Source organism: Pongo pygmaeus, chromosome 6 (assembly GCF_028885625.2).
Source record: "Pongo pygmaeus isolate AG05252 chromosome 6, NHGRI_mPonPyg2-v2.0_pri, whole genome shotgun sequence".
NCBI lineage: Eukaryota > Metazoa > Chordata > Mammalia > Primates > Hominidae > Pongo > Pongo pygmaeus.
Window position 1 is genome coordinate 42,270,156 of NC_072379.2, and position 19,403 is coordinate 42,289,558.

General features: G+C 51.3%; 2 protein-coding genes across 13 annotated transcripts in view; one reads left to right on the forward strand and one right to left on the reverse strand.

Annotated features, from left to right (window-relative positions):
• OGDH (oxoglutarate dehydrogenase) overlaps positions 1-19,403 on the reverse strand; it is a 481,583-nt gene that overhangs the window by 379,985 nt on the left and 82,195 nt on the right. The window lies entirely within an intron of this gene.
• The window catches only part of CAMK2B (calcium/calmodulin dependent protein kinase II beta), a 110,329-nt gene continuing 94,023 nt past the window's right edge, over positions 3,098-19,403 (forward strand). For 4 of the 12 annotated variants that reach the window (XM_054494736.2, XM_054494744.2, XM_054494737.2 and 1 more), the window contains exon 1: positions 3,161-3,416. In XM_054494736.2, the coding sequence (XP_054350711.1) occupies positions 3,352-3,416 (65 nt within the window). In that variant the 5' untranslated portion in view covers positions 3,161-3,351. Of the gene's footprint in view, positions 3,417-19,403 lie in introns of all 12 variants that reach the window. The other 8 variants (XM_054494735.2, XM_054494738.2, XM_054494741.2 and 5 more) reach the window with 4 other exon arrangements.

Consider the following 19,403-nt stretch of genomic DNA (forward strand, 5'->3'; position numbering starts at 1 on the left):
AGGAGTGGGCTGTTTTTTGAGTGTTAGTGTGGGGTCAAGCTGTCTGGGTAGGGACAGTCTGGCTGCCTCTGATAGCCTAGCCCTTCCCCACTGTCTGGTGCCCAATCATGCTGACCTTCCTGCGTTTGCCAGGGTAGCTCCGCTTCATACCTCTAATATTTCAGCTCGGAGGAGGGACTGCCTGGGGGTCCCAGGTGCTAACAGGTACAAAAGGTGGGAAGAAGTATAGGATACAATGATGAATCTCAAATTGCATCTCTTAGTGACCCCACATTCTTGTGTAACCCTGGTCCTGGGCAGCTTCTCAACTTTTGAAAAGTGACCTCGGCCGGGTGCAGTGGCTCATGCCTGTAATCCTGGCACTTTGGGAGGCCGAGGTGGGTGGATCACCTGAGGTCAGGAGTTTGAGACCAGCCTGGCCCACATAGCAAAAACCCATCTCTACTAAAAATACAAAAATTAGAGTGGCAGGTGCCTGTAATCCCAGCTACTTGGGAGGCTGAGGCAGGAGAATTGCTTGAGCCTGGGAGATAGAGGTTGCAGTGAGCTGAGACTGTGCCACTGCACTCCAGCCTCAGCAACAGAGCGAGACTCCATCTCAGAAAAAAAAACCAAGAAAGATGACCTCATAAAAGACCACCTGCTGTGCTGCTGTGTCCACACTCAGGGCTCCAGGAAGCCGTGTGAGTGTGGATCTGTTTGTATGGATGTGTTTGTGGGTACGTGTGTGTTTGTGTGTGTGTGTGTCTCTCTGTGTGTGTGTGGAAGGCAAGGGAGGTTTTATGGGACACTAGGGTTTGAATCATAGTCATTCCGTGGCTGTGTGACTGTGGGTAAATTACTGTACCTCTCTGTCTCTCCATTATCCCATCTAGTAAAATGGGGATAATAATAGTACATGCTTTATAGGATTGTTTCAGAATTAAATGAGATAGTACATGTAAACTGCACAATCAGTGTCAGCTGTCATTAGGATGCCAGCACCACTTTATCATCTCCTGGACATGCCGGTAGGAGTGTGTGTGGCTTCACAGTAGCCTGGAAAGAGTCCGACTTACAGAGGGGTGCAATTTTCTTTTGTTTGTCTTCCTATTTGTATTCTTTTTTCCCTTGAGACAGGGTCTTGCTCTGTCGCCCAGGCTGGAGTGCAGTGGCGCGATCTCAGCTCACTGCAACCTCTGCCTGCCGGGTTGAAACGATTCTCATTTGGGATTATAGGCAATGGGCCACCACACTTGGCTAATTTTTGTATTTTTAGTAGAGATGGGGTTTCACCATGTTGGCCAGGCTGCTCTCAAACTCCTGACCTCAGGTGATCCACCCACCTTGGCCTCCCAAAGTGCTGGGATTACAGGCGTGAGCCACCGTGCTTGGCTTGTTATTTGTATTCTATTGTGTGGCCCTACCTCGTCTTTCTAGAGCTCAGAAAGGGAAAATGTGGATGCTTCCAGCAGGTGCTGGAAGAAACTCCTGTGGGGTTAAACACAACGCCAAGAACAAACCTCAGACTTGGCCTCCAGTCCTTTCTCGAGCCCATGCCAGTCTGTCTGTTAGGATGGCCCAGGATTCTCTGAGTCCAAGTCTGACATGGACGGGGTCTCCCTTCCTGCTGTGGTCCTGCTGAAGTCAAGGCCAGGATCCCTCTGCCTCCTCAGCTGGGGACTTCCCCAGGTGGCCCAGCATTTGCCTTTGGCCTGAGAGTTTCTCTTCCTCTAGTGTCTTCTGGGTGCAGGTGGGTCGATGGCAGGGACTTGTTGCCGTGTGGTCTACTAATTGCCCAGCAGTCCCATGCCAAATGCATCCTGGCCCAGAAGGGCCCTGACTGCCGGCACTCAGAATCCCTTTATCCCCTCCCTTATCCACACGACATTTATTGTGGCTTCTGGGGCTTGCCCTGGGCTGGCCACGAGGTGAGAGGGATGAGCAGGATAGGCCCAGAATTGGTCCTTGGGGAGCAGTAAGGAGGTCGTATCAGGGCAGCGGCATGACCCAAATCCAGAGCTGGCTGCTGGAAACCCCCTCCTCAGAGCCTGCCCAGGATGGACCCTGTCAGAAAAGAGTGTGGGGATGGATGTTGGAGCCCAGTGGTCTAAAGTCCCGGTTCTGGACAGCAGGCCCGGTGCCAGGCCTCAGGGAAGGCTGTTTTATGGGAAACCGGGTCGCTCTGCCTCCTGCCTGCCTCCCTGCACTCTCCTCCTCCTTGGCTGCTTTGAGGAGGGGGTTGGGGTGTACGGGCCCCTCCTCCTCCAGGCAAAAGCAGGGGGCAGGCAGGTGGACCGTGCTGGAAAAGGAGAGAATGTGTACCTTTACCTGATCAGGGTGGCTGTGAGCTCTCAGGCCCCCCAAATTGCTGATGGAGCAGCCCCTGTTCCCCTGGCTCGGGTCCCTTGGTCTGGACTCCGAATGTCGCCTCCTGGGACCTCCATTCCAGACAACCCAGCAACCAGTCTTTGGAGAAGTGAGAGGGAAGGGAGGGGCTGGGACCAAGGGGAGGGGGCAGGCCCCACCCTTTCACTTTCTCATGCTAGTGTCCCAGTGTGTACGTCCGGCCTTCTGGGTGGTTCCTCCTGGCCAGGCAGCCTTTGTGGCATGTGTGGCTGATGGAGACTGGGCAGAAGGGATCTGGCAGCATCTCCTCCTGAGGGTGTGAGGAATGAGTCCTGTGGAGGGCAGCACATGAGCCCTCTGCCTCCATGTGGGCCCCAGTCCCCTCCTGCTGTCAGGCTAGGTGGGCCTTCGAGAGAGAGAGGCGACTGCGTTCATTATGTGCACTCTTCTGTGTTATGTGAGAGCGAGGGGTCGGCAGCAGCAAGTGGCCTGCGTGCGCGAGGTGCGGGCGTGGTGCGGGTACAGGATGAAGGCGTCAGTACAGGGCGCGGGTGTGTGTGTGGGGTGCGGGGGCGGGCGGGGGCGGGCGCGCGTGTGAGTGCAGGTGCAGGTGCAGGTGCGTTGCGGGTGCGGGGCAAGGGTGTGTGTGCAGGGCGCGTGTGCAGATGCAGGGCGCCGGTGCCCTGCGGGTGCGGGTGCAGGAGCAGCGTGTGCAGGGCGCAGGGAAGGCGCGTGCAGGGGGCGGCGGGCGGGGCGGGGCGGGCGCGGCGGCGGCGGCGGCGGTGACAGCGGCGCCCGCGCCTCCCCGCGCGTAGGTGTGCGGCGCGCTCCTGGCGAGGACGGAGCGAGCAGATCTCGCGTGCTCTCGCCGCCCGGCGCAGCCCAGCCCGGCCCCCGCCTGGCGCCGCGAGCCGAGGTGTCTCCCGCGCCCGCGCCCGTGTCGCCGCCGTGCCCGCGAGCGGGAGCCGGAGTCGCCGCCGCCCGAGCGCAGCCGAGCGCACGCCGAGCCCGTCCGCCGCCGCCATGGCCACCACGGTGACCTGCACCCGCTTCACCGACGAGTACCAGCTCTACGAGGATATTGGCAAGTAAGAGCAGCGGCGCGCGCGGGCTGGGCCGGGGACCCCAGAGGGCCGGGACCTCCGGGACCCTCCGCGCCGCCGGCTCCGGGCGCACTGCGGCCCCGCGCGCCGCCGGTTTCTCTGGGCTCCGGGCCCAAGCGCACGGCCCCGCGCGGCCCCGACCCGCGAGCCCCCGGCCCCGGGCCCGGCTGCCGGACCTCAGCGCACGCGGCCCTCCCCAGCTCTGCCCAGCGCGGCGGCCGGGCCGGGGCTCCGGGCTCGCGACTTGGCGCGGCGGGGGCGGCAGCAGGTGTCCTCGGAGCGCCCGGCAGACGTGACGCATTTGGCGGCGGGGAGGTCAGAGAGGAGGGGCGCGCGGGGGTGGCCGCCGGGCCTGGAGCGCCGGGAGGGGTCGGCTGCGGCCTCAGAGGGTCGTCCCCGACGCGGGCGCGCTGTCTCCGTCCCCACCCCCACCCAAGCGGCAGGCGGCGGGGGTGGCGGGACCTGCTTGCGCCTGCTCCTGCGCGTGGCCCCATCCGCGCTGGGGGTGCCGGCGTGGGAGAGCCTCTGCTGTAGGTCCCCTGGGGAATCTGGGTTCTGGAGGATTTTCCCCCAGATTCTTCTGGAAACAGGAATTTGGAGGTGTGGGGAGGACGAGGTCAGGGAGCCTGGATCAGGTCATGGGGATAGGGGGGAGAGACTAAGAGCCTGACTGGGTTGCAAATTTCAGGGTCATCGAGGTGGGTGGGGGCTGGATTTTGGACTGTTGGCGGGGGCGCCCTAAAGGGGAAGGGGCTTTGAAGGTTTGTTTGAAGTGGGACCTCACGGGGAACAGGTGCCGTGGCTCCCGTTCTTTCCTTGGCAGTATGAGCAGTGTGGGGCGAAGGTCTGGTTCGTGGTCCCCGGACCCGGCTGTGCCCCTGGGGTCAGAGATGGGGAGCGCCTCAGGGGCCTCCTGTCTGGCCTGGGGTCTCCCGTCTGAGAATCAAGGTGGCTGCACCTGGCATCCCTAGGGCTAGCTTCAGAACTCCTGAATCTCCAGCCTGACTGGGCCAGAGCCCCATCCTCCTCCGTCCTCCCCCATCCTCCTCCGTCCCTTCAGTGCAGGCGGTGGGGGCGCTGGCGGTGCTGGCGAGATTTCCTCTTACACATCCAGCAACAGATCCTTTTTTTCCTTTACTAAATAAGTGTCTGGTGAAACCTTGTGGTGGGTGAGGGACGCTGATCATTGATAATTGTGGAGTGCGGAGCTGGAGGAGTGTGGGGGTGTGTTCATTCCCCACTTCTCCCTGCACGCGTGGAGAGGATTCGGGTAGGGGGTAGGGATGTGGAGCCCAGCCCTGTGCAAGAAGCCCATGCTGGATGGGTGGGGTGGGGGGCCAGGCTGGCTGGGGGACCCTTCCTTGGATGGATCTGGAGAGCACCCCAGGGCTGAGACCTCGAGGGAGGGGACGGGCCCAGCCCCCTTCATGCGGATCCCTGAGTGGGTGGCTGGCTCCCCGGTCTTCACCCCTCAGATGCACCGATCTACCCCCGTCTGTTCTCTTGGCCTCCAGAGGTGTCCTGGCCACTGGAGGGGCAGGTGGGTGGCAGTTAATGTGCCTGGTTCTCTGAGGAAGAGAGCAACAGTGGGAAGTCAGTTTTTCGTCAGGGGCCTTCTTGTTGTCTTCTCTGCTTGTGCTCAGAAGCACAGAGGCCCTCACAGCAGGTGTCCCTGGTCTTCTCCAAAGAAGCCACTTTCAAGACCTCCCCATGTGCCCCCAGTGTCCTCAGCCTGCAGCTCCCTCTGGCTGTTCCTTCTTCCCTTTGCTGCGAGCCTCCCTGCGTCCAGCGGCAGTGTCCGGGTGGCCAGCTCCCCGCTGAGCCTCCGATTCCAGCGCAGCTGGATGTCCTGGCCAGTGCCAGCCACACTGGGGAATGGAGGTCTTTGGGGCTGCCTGGGGAAGGTTGAGAGAGGTGGCTCCAGAGGTGGAGACCAGGTGGGGCTAAGACTGCTGGGCTTCTCTGTCAAGCCAGAGAATGAGCTGCTGCTGGAAGGGAGCGAGTGTGGCCTCCTGCGCGAAAGTACTGGGAGCCATGCATTGCGAGGTGAGGAGTGGAGCCTGGCATCGAGGGGAGCCCCATGACCTGGGACAAGAGGAGATGCCCAAGCCAGGAGCAGGCAGCTCAGCCCAGTGCACCTTTGTGGAGTCCTGCTAGGCGCCGCGTCCCTGGAGACGCCAAGGGCCTACCACTGCCCTGCTGTGGCGGCTCTTGGGTAGGGAAGGGTCCGATTCCTCGGGGATGCAGCCGTGCCATAGAGGTGGGCCAGGGAGCTGGGAGGGCAGAGCAGGACACCTAAGGGGGATGTCTGAGGCCAGGGCTCAGTTGTGGGCACTCAGCCCGTTTGCAGCACTGGGGTCCCTTGGTTGATATGTTGGCTGGTTGTTGACAGTGCCTGTCCGGGGCACAGTTGGTGTTGCTTCCTGGCCCCAGGTGGACATGTCCAAGTTTATTTAAAGCTGCAGCCACTGGCACCCAGTCAGGTGGTGCTGAGCTCCCTGCCCAAAGGAAGGGCTTGGCCTCAGGCCCACAGCTGCTCATGTGTGACGAGGCCACTGGCCTTTCCCCTCCCTTGCCCCATCCTTTTCTGCTGTCTCTGCTCCCGAATCTTCCTCAGAGGCCTGGGCAGCATGGTCAGCCAGCCAAGAGGGGCCGCTTTCTGGAGCCCTGCCCTGCCCAGCTCTGTAGGGAGTGTGTGCCCTTCCCTGCTCAGCCTGGCAGGGCTCACAGACACTAGCCCGGTGGCCCATGTGGGAGCAGTTACAGAGCAAGGCAAGGAAGCCCTCAGCCCGGCATGGCCCAGCCCACAGTGCAGTTTTAATTTTTTTTATATTGGATAAACTTTAAAAATCCAGAAAAATCCCAGGTATAATAAAATGAACACAGTATCTCTTCTACACAGAATTGAAAATGGTTAATCTTTTGTCATTTTGGCTTTAAGTCCTTTTGTAAAAAAATTATAAGAAGTATTACAAAGAAATATTAAATAACCCATTTTCTTCCAACTACTGCTTTTGTATTTTTCCTCCCAGGCTCTTTTGGGTACATTTACACATGGATATAAGTATCCATAACTAATATATAGGATTCTTTTTTGTGGGTGTTTTTCTTAACTTTATGTAAAAAGCCTGGAACTTGTACTTTTCACTCAACAGTCTTGTTGACACCTGTGCTCCTCGATGTGTTTGATCGCAGGCTGCTGCGTGGCGACCTGTAGTGTGAACACTGTCCTGCCTGCCCCCATCGCAATGGAAATCTAGGTTGTCTCCTGTGTTCCATTGTCACCCAGCACACCGTGGCCAACACCGTCACGGCCCGGGCCCTGAGTGCGTCTGGGGCGCAAGTGTGAGAGTTTCTTTAGGGTATGTCCCTGGCAGTGGGGCTGCCGAGGAGGGTCTGCGTGTCTTCTGTCTTTGCAGGTGCTGCCACTCTCCCTGCTGTGTCCACTTGCACAGCAGCGTTGGGGCCGCCCCTTTCCCTGGGTGCTGCCATTCCTCGGGTTGGCAGGTTGTCAGTGTTGATGGGTGGTCAGTGTCGACCGTTTGTTGGGTAGGAAGAGGTCTCACATTTTGTATTCAGCCTTGTGAATCTTCCATTTTTGGGGAGTTGTCTCTTTTCAAACATGGAGATCTCCCTAGAAGAAAGCATCTCCCACGAGGTTTTGGATATCATTTCAGGGGTTCATGGGCCTCTCCTTTTTTGGGGGAGATGGCAGCTAGGGCTGGGCCATGTTGTAACAACACCTAATGTGTACATTACTTTAAATGTTTGATTTTATTTGATTCCAATTGTCCAGAAAGGCCCTTCTCCCCAGCCCCATTTTACAGACAAAGAACCGAAGTTCAGGAAAGGTTGGCAACTTGCCCAAGCCCAGGCAGCAAGAATGGCCCCTGAGCTCCAGTCCAGGGCATTTCCCACCCCTCCTATCTCTCCCACTAAACCTCAGATAGGCCCAAAACTGACCTTGATATGTCCTTGACTCCATCCAGTGATACCCCAGTCGCCAGCAAGCAGGCTATATCCTGGGGCGTGTGTGGCCTGACCGCTGGCGGGGGCATCACTGTCAGCTGGTGGATGCCTTCTGCCGCGAGGCACACTGTGAACCAGCGAATGGCCTGCTAGGTAGTTAATAGATAAACTTAGGAAATTCAGAGCGAATCAATTTTTGAGTCTCCAAGCTCTGAGCTGGTTGCCAGGGAAGAGAGGAATGGAGGAGGAGGGATCATCGTATTTGCTTTCTCTCTCCCCAGAGCACACCAGGCACTCCCTGCCTTGGGGGCCTTGGCCAAGCTGCCTCTCTTCCCCTGACCCCTCACAGCTCACTCCCTTGGGCTGCTCAGCAGGCTGTCCCAGACGCCCCCTGCCCTGGCTCTCCTTTTGCCTCCCCACTGCTCCCTGCCCCTCCCCCCAACTTGTCTTCTCCCTGGCACTTTGCCCCATCTGATGTGCTGGACAGTTTACCCACAGAGAGGCGGAGGTCCGGCCCCCTGCCCACGGTTGTGTCCCCAGTGCCTGGCCCAAGGTGGGGAAGGGGTGAGTTGGGTGGGCCTCTGCCTTCCGGCCTGGCTCCCAGGAGGCCAGCAAGAGTCCTCCTGGTCTTGATTCCTTAATGTAGGGTAGTTTAAAAAGAAGTCGCACATGCTGAGATTGCTGGCAAGATGTGCATTAAGGTGATGCTAGTTTAGTTACTATTTAATGGTATTTTTATACCATAACCTACTTTGCTGAGAGCTAAGAATATATCTGCATGCTTGCTACCAGGACTCTTTTCTTTTCTGGTAACAGTTGCTAGCGCTTAAATGGTGATTATTATATTAACGTGCTAGATCTGTGAAGTAGGTACTGTAATCATCCCAAGTTTACAGGAGAGGTAGCTGAAGCACAGAGAAGCCCCATTCCCCAGTTAAGGTCACACAGGGTCAGGATTTGAATCCACATTCTGCTCTTCTCAGAAGCTCATTACCCTACTCTATTCTGTGCTTTAAAAATGCTGTAACTCCACTGGCTGACTCATGGCCAGCTTGTGGTCTACTCTGACCTGAGGCTTTTGGGCACCTGTCCTAGGCCGGCTGCTCACCATGATGTATTTGTGCTTTTCCAAACCAAGGGCACTACCTCTAGGTTCCCCTTTGTGAAGATGTTATTTCCTTTCGTCATCAAAGACAACCAACACTCTGACTCCATATGACACCAGCAAGACTAGAAATTTTTATTTTATTAATTAAATTACCAGGGCAATATGATCTTGTAAAACACACACAGACACACACACACACACACACCAAGTAATACAGAAGTACGTGCAGTAAAATGTGACTCGTTTACACTCAAGTTCCCTCACTCTCCAGAGGTACCTGGCCTCTTAATTTTAATGTCAGTATGAGGATATGTGTGTGTGTGTACATATATACACATCTACATATATAGCAGATATATATGATTTCAAAACACAGATGGAATCACCATATATGTGATTCTGCAATCTGTTTGCCCAACACTTTCATGACGACCCCCTGTGTCAGTAAGTCTTTTCTTCAGCTAAGTGCCTTCCAATTCTTAGCAGAGAAATGTGTGCATACGCGTTGGCCACATTTTTTAAACCAAAAATTGGGACCCATCCTCTAGCAAGTGTGATGGGGTATAATAGGATGCTATATTTGAAATCAGGGCCTGAAAGGTTATTAGGAGGGCCCAACTGTTGTGAAGGAAAGCTGTGTTCTCAGCACGACCAGCTGCAGGGGCTGGGCCTGTGGAGATGGGTGCAAGTAGACTTCTGCCGAGGTCAAAGGCCACAGGACTAAGGAAGTCTCAGGTCTCACTTGAAAGAACTGAAGGACCTATTGCCATCTTTCCATCCCCCTTTTCTAGGAATCCCCAAGAGCAGAGGGGAGAGATATGCAATGTTTAGGTTTTATATCTTCTACTTAAAAATTCTAACAGGGATGTTTCCCTCATTTTTGCTCCATTGGCCTTTAAAGAGTCTATATTGAACCACCCTAGAATGTAACAGTAATTTACTAGAAGAGACCAGGTGGAGATAAGTGTGCAATGTCTGTCCCTGGGAAGACCACTCCCATTTCCCTGTGTTCCGTGATGCCACCTCCCTCGTCCAGGCAAGAGATGTGGCCTTTCTGGAGATTTTAAATGTATTTTCAAAAAATTTAATTCTCTCTCTCTTCCCCCACAAAAATGGAATCTGATTTGATTATTTTTAAAGCATCTTTTACAGCTGCAAGTCACTTTGTTAGTATAGAAACATAAAAATGCATTATGTATCAACTTGGTTTTTAAAAAATTATCATATTGGCATATTACACAGAAATGTATATTTTATTCATAGAAAAACTTGAATTTATTTAAAATGAAAACATCCTTTTATGTTAGAGAAAGGTGGTGTTGCTAGCTGCCAAACTTTTGGGTGGCTTTTGTCTCCTGGGTTAGAGGGTCACTTGTTGAGGGCTCAGTTCCTGGTGGACATAGTTCTTTTTGTATTGACATAATTATCCAAAAATAACTTAAGTTATGATTCTTTGTTAAGCCAGACAGAAGCTTTTGTTGAATTCTAGAACAGATTGGCAACAACCAGGCAAAGACGTAAGAAGATTTTATGGGAGGAATCATAATGGCACACTTGTACAGGGTGGAATTTGGGACCCACAGTCCTTGTTTCCTCACTTTGTGAGCAGCAAGAGAAGCCTGGAGGGCAGGAGCTGCTGTCGCCCTTACAATGAAGTACAGCAGGTGTTATGCCTTTTGCTGTAATGCCCTCTGGGTGTCAAGCACATCTCAGTGAGTGCCATTTCCAGCAAGGAGCTGAGGGGCCCTGATTCTGTCACCTAACACACCCTGAATTCAAGTGCTGAGAACAGTGCCTGGCACACAGTAGGTGCTCCACAGTGACTCAGCAATGGTCGGGTCACTCAGGCCTTGCACCTGGGACTGCTTCCCAGAGCAGTGGCACACCCACCCTGTAAAACATGAGGGCCTTATAAGAGGTATTGGGTGGCTCTGCAGGTAGGTCTTGGGGGTATTCTGATGTCCAGTCTGGGTAAACAGTCTTGTCACCTGGTGAAATGCAGTAGCACGGCTGTCAGCACTTATATGTCTGTCATGGAGCTTGACTCCAAGAGGCTTGCAGCCTTCAGCTCATTTCTTAATGAAGTTGTTCACATGACTTCTTGTTTGTTGAGGTGCTGTCTGATTCTCAGCGTCTGTGAGTTTGATCCAGGCCATTAGTTAGGGGCTTTCTGGGCAAAGAGTATGAGTCTGGTTAGGAGCAGGCCCTCCCAAAGAAGATGACCATGTGGCGGTTCTCAGCCCTGACTACACATGGGAAGCCCCTGAGGAGTGTTCAGTCCCCATCGCATTTAGCCAGACACTAGGGAAATGGGGTATCAGCATTTTTTAAAAGCTCTCAGGTGATTTCAATGGGCACTGCATACCTAGACTCTGCAGAGGAGTCTGCACCTGAGGCCAGACACTTGCCTAAGCCCACACTCCTTCATATAACCCTTGGTTCTTTCAGAGCCCACCTAAGCTTGAATTTGAAGTTTACCTTCATTTTCTCTACATTCACAATGACATTACTACCCCACCACCCACCCCATCCAAGTTGTCGAGAGCACCATTGTCCAGAAGAGATAAAATGTGATACAAAGTTGAGCCATATGTGTGATTAAAAATTTTCTAGTACTTAACGAAAAAAGAAACAGGTGAAAGGAACTTTAAAAATATATTTATTTAACCTTATATCCAAAATATCATTTCAGAGGCCTGGTGCAGTGACTCGTGCCTGTAATCCCAGCACTTTGGGAGGCCAAGGTGGGTGGATCGCTTGAGCCCAGGAGTTAGAGACCGTGGGCAACATGGCAAAACCCCATCTGTACAAAAATAAAAAAATCATTTCAACATGTAATCAAAACAAAAATTATTAAGCTATTTTGCGTTCCTTTTTGTAGTATGTCTTGAAATCTGGTGTGTTACCCCTACGGCACATCTCAGTTTGGACCAGGTTCTTACGACTACATGGTGACAGTGACCACAATATTGGACAACACAGGGCCACAGCTTCAAAATCACCATGTTGTTTTTTTTTTCATTTTTCCTGGTTTCTTTTAAGGATAATAGTTACCATCATAGTTGTCTTAGGCTGTTCCTGATTTCTTTTGCTCTCCTGAAGGCTTATTCATTTATTCAGCAAATCTGGTTGCCTGTACTTACCATGTGCCATGGGTGCTTGGGAAATAGTAGTGAACAAAGCAGTCAAGGATGCCTGCCCTTGGGGAGCTTATATACTGCTGGATAGAGGCAGGCAATAAACATAAATACTAAACAAATTATATGATAGGGTAGAAGGTGATTAATACCTCTGGGAATAATTAAGAAGACTCAGGAGTGCCCGTTAGGAGGAAGGTTACTATTATAAAAAGGATGGTAAAACCAAGAAAAAAGAAGACTCCAATTGCTAAAATCAGGAATGACACAGGAGACCTTACTGCCAACCTTACAGAAAAAAAATTATAAGGAAATAACTGTGAATAATTATGTGCCCTCAAGTTAGATAACCTGGATGAAATGGACAAATACTTAGAAACACACAAACTACTGAAACTGACTCAAGAAGAAATAGAAAATCTGAATAGACCTATAACAAGTAGAGATTGGCTTAGTAACTTAAAATTTTCCCACAAAGGAAAGCTCAGGCTCAGATAATTTCACTGGTAAATCCTACCAAACATTTAAAGAAGAATTAATACCAGTCTTTTACAAGCTCTCCCAAAAAGTAGAAGAGGAGGAAATTCTTTCCAATTCATTCTGTGAAGCCAGCAATACCCTAATACCAAAACCAAAGATATCACAAAACTACAGACTATTATCACTTATGAATGCAGATGAAACATCCTCAACAAAACACTAGCAAAATAAATCTAGCAACATATAAAAAGGATTATTTATACATTATGAACAAGTAGGATGTATCCCAAGAATTAAAGGTTCATTCAGCATACAAAAATCAATCTATATAATACACCATGTTGATAGAACAAACATAGAAACTATATGAACCATTTCAATAGATGCAGAAAAAGCATTTAACAAAAACCAATACTATTTCATGATAAAAACTCAACAAACGACAAGTGGAAAGGAACTTCCTTAACTTGATAAAATACATTTGTGAAAAATCCACAGCCAACCTCATATTTAATGGTGGAAAACTGAATGTATCTGCTCTTTCCATTTCTAGGCAACGTGGTATAGGAGATTCTAGCCAGGGCAATTAGGCAAGAAAAAGAGATAGAAGTCTTCCAGATTGGAAATAAATAGTTATAGCTACCTGTCTTTTCAGATTGCATGCTTTCATATACAGAAAATCCTAAGGAATCCATTTAAAAAACTATTAGAAGTAAAAAATGAATTTAGCAAAGTGGCAAGATATAAGACCAATATACAAAAATCCATTGTATTTCAATGGACTAGAAGTTTAAAATAACAAAATTAGGAAAAGCAATTTACAATAGCATCTAAAAAATAAAATACTTAATACTAAATTTAATAAAAGAAGTACAAGACTTGTACATTGAAAACCACAAACCACTGTTGAGAGAAATTAAAGAAGACCTAAATTAATGGAAAGACATCCCATGTTCATGGATTGGAAGATTTAATATTGTTAAATAGTAGTATACTCCAAATTGTCCTACATTTTTGCTATGAAAATTCTAGCTGCGTTTTTTGCAAAAATTGACAACCTGGCCCTAAAATTCACACAGGAATGCAAGAGACCCAAAATAGCTAAAATGATCTTGAAAAAGAACAACAAAGTCGGAGCACTCACGGGTTCTGATTTCAAAACTACACAGTTACAGCAATCAAGACAGGGTGGTATTGACATAAGGATAAATACATAGATCAGTGAAATAGGATTGAGAGTGTAGAATAAATCCATACATCTATGTTCAGTTGATTTTTTACAAGGGTGCCAAGACAATTCCAGTGGAGAAGAATAATGGTCCATTCAACAAATGGACAATTGAGTATCCACATGCAGAAGAATGAAGTTGGAGCTGTACTTCACACCATATACAAAAATTATTTCAAAATAAATAATAGATCTAAATGTAGGAGCTAAAATCACATAATTCTTAGAAGAAGACATAAGAGTAAATCTTTGCAACTTTGTATTAGGCAACGGTTTTTTAGATATGACACCACAAGCATAAACAACAAAAGAAAAATAGTTTTGCTGTTGGGCTTCATTAACAGTGAAAACTTTTGTATTCAAAGGACACCATTGAGAAAGTGGAATAGAATAGTCCATAGAATGGGAGAAAATATTTGCAAACCATGTGTCTGGTAAGGAATTTGTATTCAGAATACTTTAAGAACTTTTACTACCTAACAGTAAGAAGAAACAACCTAATTAAAAAATGGGCAAAGGACTTAGATATTTCTCTAAAATAGGTAACAAATGGCCCACAGCACATGAAAAGATTTTGGCATCATTATGGAAATGCAATTCAAAACCATCATGAGATGCCATTTCAGTCTTACTAGGATGGCTATTGTCAAAAAGACAGATAATAGCAAGTGTTGGTGAGGGTGTGAAGTTGGAATGCTCATTCATTGCTGGTGAGGATGTAAAATGGTACAGCTACTATGAAAAATACTTTGGTGGGTCCTCAAAATGTTCTATTCTTTGGTGTATGCCCAAGAGATATGAAAACGTATGTCCACACAAAAACTGGTTCATAGCAGCATTATCCGTAATAGCCAAAAAGTAGAAACAGCCCAGATGTCCACCAGCTGATGAATGGATGTGGAAAATGTGTTATATCCATACAGTGGAATATTATTCATGCATAAAAAGGAATGAAATACTAATAAGCACTGACACATGCTAAAATGTGGATGAACCTTAAAAGCATCATGCTCAGTGCAAGAAGCCAGTCACAAAGGCCATGTGTTGTTTAATTCCCTTTTTATGAAATGTCCAGAAAAGGCAAACCTGTAGGACAGAAACTGGAGCGAGAATGGATGGAAAGAGGATGGGCGGTGACTGCTAATGGGTAGAAGTTTGGTTCTGAAGTGATGAAAATGTTATAAACTTAGATTGTGGTAATGGATATACAACTCTTAATATATTTAAAACCACTGAATTATATACTCTAAATGGGTGAATTGTTTGGTATATGAATTAAATCTCAATAAAGATGTCAAAGAAATAAAACCTACTCAGAAAATAAAAGCTCTCACATCTGGATCTCGATGTTCACATTGCTGAGAAGTGAGCTTAGAAATTAAAGTGACTGCCAATGCCCAGCTCATGGTTGGCGGCCTCCCCTAATCTTCAGGACCCCAGCAGAAATGTGGCTTTGGCCAGGCCACCTTCTTTGAACCAGCCTCTGCTGCGAAGTGTCTTCGCAAACAAAAAACTGTGAGAAGAAGCCTTGTCACTGGAGCATCTGACTGGTGCTGGATGACAGCATCTCTAAACTTAGCCAGCCCTCTGGGCCTGTGCCTGATGTGAGCTCAGGCCAGAGGCACTGGGGAGGGCCAGGCTCCTACTGGCCCAGGAAGATCCAGAAACCTGTGAGCCCTCACATGAGCTGGGCCTGGGGCAGGTTCTGACCTGGAGTTCAGGGACACATGACACATTGGGTGACCCTTTCCAGAGACCAGCACAGGGGAAGATGCCATCTGCACCACCTTACTTTCAGGGCTGTGTGACTGAGGGTTCCACCACGGTGACTAGGAACCCAGTACTTGCCCTGGCTTCCAAACTTTGCCCCCATAGCCTCACCCCATGTCTGGGCCTCACCTCACATTCTGGGACTCTATTTTGCTTGTTTCCTGAGTGGCCCTTGGGACTATCCTATCAGAAACTCCAGGCCAGGCCTTTGTAGCAAGACTGGGGCTGTAGCCTCCCATTACTGCAGTGTGAGGTGGGCCTCAGTGGTCCCCTCCACCTGTGCCCTCTTTCCTTCCTCAGAGAAAGCCTGGGCCCCTCAAGTCCTTGTCAGGGCCTCATAGCAGCAGGACGACTTCCATTGCAGTGTGGGACTTCTGAGGCACAATGTGTGTGCCCTGAAAGGCAGCCCAAGGATCAGGGGAACGGGACGGAGCGAGGGAGTGCTGGCCTGTCACTCAAGACCCCAGCCAGGCAGCGGGAGGTGGGTGGAGGCTGGGCTGGGTGCTAGGATGTCAGGAGCCCATCAGGGGTGTTGGGCCCAGTGGCTAGTGAGACAGTGGTGGTCACAAGGCCGCTGCTGAAGAAGCACACCAACCCCGAGGGTCCTGCTGTCTCCCTGGAAATTAATGTGGCTGAGACTGTACTCCTCCTTCGACAGAGCTGGGGACCCAGTTGTCCTGGGCCCACTGCCCACCACCACCCCATCCCCATCCTTTCATCATAACAGCCCCAGGGACTGACGGAGAACACCCCTCCCAGTCAAAAACCCTGAGAAAAGCAGTGATTTTGGTGCTTTTCACAATTCCTCTGCATGCCTGAGGCCAGGTTCATTTTATTCTTACATTTTTATTCTCTGATTGACATTCGCAAATTCTTATCTGGTCCACGTGACATCCAACCCAGGACAGTCTGTCTTGCGGGAGGTGTTACTCTTTCTGTGTCTCCTCTGTCTCTCTGTTTCTCCTCCTCTCTTTTTCTCACTTCATGTTTCCACTTTTCCTCCCTCTTTTGCTTCCTGGTCTTTTCTAAGCTCTTCCTGGTGTGGTGACGATGGCCACTGGGCACCCCCCTCACTTTATGGGGCAGCCCCTCCCGGGCAGGACCTGGGGCTGTTTCTTTCTCCAGCCTCATCGTCCTCCCCTCCTTCCCTCCCTCTTCCTCCCTCTCCTTTCTCCTTTCACTTAAAGGATCCTGTCTTTTGGAGGGCTCTCCTTCTCCTGCCCTCCCAGGTCCTCGGTGGCTTGTCCCTAGCTCTGAAGGCCGTTCAGGGGCTTTGCAGCCCCTGAGAGTGTCGCAGGCACTTCTGGGTCTCTGCCCCACCCCGCCACTGACACCTGGCTGAGCTATTTCCCCCAGTGTGGGCTGAGGATGCTGGAATAGAGTTGTCATTTTAAATTCCACTCACCTCCACTTTCTGGCACCGAGGATGGAGGCTCTGGAGTGTGGATGGACCAGAGCACAGCCTCCCTGTGACTCCTGTGCTGTTTCTGTGGCCTCACTGCCCTGGGGTAAATGTGGGGCTCTTCCCAGCTTTGGTCACCTATGGGGGCATCACCAGCAGGAAGCACACACTGGGGCTCAGTTTCCCCCTCTGGGCTGTGGGGACAGAGATGTGGAGAGGAAAGTCTCTAGCAGGCATGACTCCATGGTGAGGATGGGCCTGTGCCTCATTTGGGTCCCATTGTATGACCCTGGGCAGGAGAAGGGTCACCTCTTGGAGCGTCGTGAGGGTCAGTCCATGGTGCCGGGAGCCAGCCACACAGCCACCCTTCCCTGCCCAGAGTGGGGGTAGGGCAGAGTCAGTCACACACCCCCTTCCCCTTGTCCTGTCTGCAGGTGGGAGCAGAGACCCAAGCCTGAAGGCCTCTGGTTTCCCACTGTTGTCCCTGAGGCCCAGAGCTGGGGCGGTGGGGGTCCTGTGTGAAGGATGACACAGCTCAGAACCGCAGAGCCAGGTTTTGGTGCTCGCAGGAGCAGGACAGCCCCTCTGGGTACCCCGGGCTGGGGCTGGGAGAGGCCTGAGTGGGGGTTGCAACCCCCCGGGGCCAGCCTCAGGGGCACATGCTGGGGCACAACAGTCTTGCCTGCCACCCCTCACAGCCACACATTGCTTTTAGTTTATGGTTTACTGTCTGGAATCCTTAGGGATTCTTTTCTCTGAGTTTTTCTTGTTTGTTACTAGAGGTTAAGAATTTGATTTGCCACATGGTAATAAAGGAGTTGTTCTTAAAACCAGATTTTGGCTGAGTGCGGTGGCTCACGCCTGTTATCCCAGCACTTTGGGAGGCCGAGGTGGGCAGATCACTTGAGGTCAGGAGTTCGAGACCAGCCTGGCCAACATGGTGAAACCCCATGTCTACTAAAAATACAAAAATGTGCCAGGCGTGGTGGCATGTGCCTGTAATCCCATCTACTCAGGAGGCTGAGGCAGGAAAATCACTTGAACCAGGGGGTTGCGGAGGTTGCAGTGAGCCGAGATCACGCCATTGCACTCCAGCCTGGGCAATAGAATGAGACTGTCTCAAAAGAGTAAAAAAATAATAAAAATAAAAACCAGATTTTAAAGACAGCATTGCAAGTACCAGTTTCTGTCATTATTTCTTAATGATTCCTCAGAGATAACAGCTACATACCATACCAGGACATTATTTTATTAAGGTAAAATATACATAACAGAAAGATTTGCTGTCTTAACCATTTTTAAGTGTACAGTTCAGTGGCAGTAAGTGTATTTACATTGTTGTGCAACTGTTACCATCATCCATCTCCATAACGTTTTCATCTTCCCCAAGTGAAACTGCCCCATTACATACCGACTCCCCATTCCCCTCCCTCACCCTGGCACCCACCATTCTGCTGTCTGCCTCTATGAATTTGACAACTTTAGGGACCTCATATAAGTGGAATCAGACAGTGTTTGTCCTTGTTTCAATGAGCATAATGTCCTCAAGTTTCGCCCATGTTGTAGCCTGTGTCAGCATTTCCTTCCTTTTTAAGGCTGAATAATATTCCATTGTGTGCATTTTGCTTATCTGTTGACAGACGCAGGTTGCTCCTGCCTCTTGGCTGTTGTGAATAATGCTGCTATGAATGCGGGTGTACAAAGGACATTTTTAAAGGACATGATACAAGGCCCCCTCCCACCGCCCATGACATAGCCACTGGGTTGTGTGGCCTTGGGCTGCCATGTAACTCTCTGGGTTTCAGCCTCCCGACTTATGAACCAGGAGGGTTGGGTCAAATGACTCTCTCGAGTCCCTTCCGGCCCCAGGAACTTGTTCTGTGGAAGCCCCATTTCTTTCTTCTGAGACTTGCCCCAAAGCTCACCTCTCCCATATGCAGGTGCCCCACAGTCTGATTACGTGGACATTTCTAAGCTTCCAAAATCCTTTTGCATTCCTTGAGAATAAAACTTTCGAAGGATGAAATCTGATTGATCTGAAACCAAACAAAACCCGAGTACTTTAATTGATGCGCAGCTTGCAGGAAAAAAGAAGCAAGCGGGCACAAAGCGTATCCTAATTCCCAAAGCGCCCCCGCCCCCGCCCGGTCTCGGCCACCGTGCGTGGACCCCTTGCGGTTCCGCGCGTGGCTTGGTGAGCCTGGGGTCCCTGGTGGTGGCGCCCACGGCTCAGCCGGCGGAAAGGCTCTTCCCGCTCGTCCTTCGCGAGCCGCGCGGCCTCGGCCTGGTTCTGGCGGGAGTCATTCCGGAGCCCGGGTTTCACCTCTTGCTCCGGCGCGGTGGCGGTGCCTACCCGCGGGCCGCCGCTCCAGGAGGGGCGTGACTGGCTTTTAAGCGCCGCCTTTGAGGTCGCTGCAAGGCTGCGCGGACACCGAGTGCGGCCCCTACGGTGCTGGCGTCGGAATCTCTCTCGTCCCCAGTTTCTTCCGAATGGGCTGGTGTTTCTGGCTTTTGGATCCACTCAGGTCCCACTACTGGGGTGAGGGACTGACTGCTCCCCCGCGGGCGCTCCTGCCCGGGCGAGGCGGCTGTGTCCCTTCCACAGCTGGGAGGCCGTGGGCGCAGAGTCCCGACCCCACCGCACTCCAGCCCATGCCTGCACCCTGGGGTCAGAGGACTCCTCGGATGGGGACCGCTTCTGCCTGTCCTTCCCGAGGGCCCTCCCCATGCCCTGTGCTTAGGGGCGCGACGGAGCTGGGGACCCGATGTGGTCCAGGGCAGCCCCTGGACGTGCAGGAGGGAGATGGGGGCGCAGCAAGGGTGGGCCCCGGGGCTGGAGGCGCAGCCCAGCCCTCCTGCTCGTGCTGGCTCAGAGCTC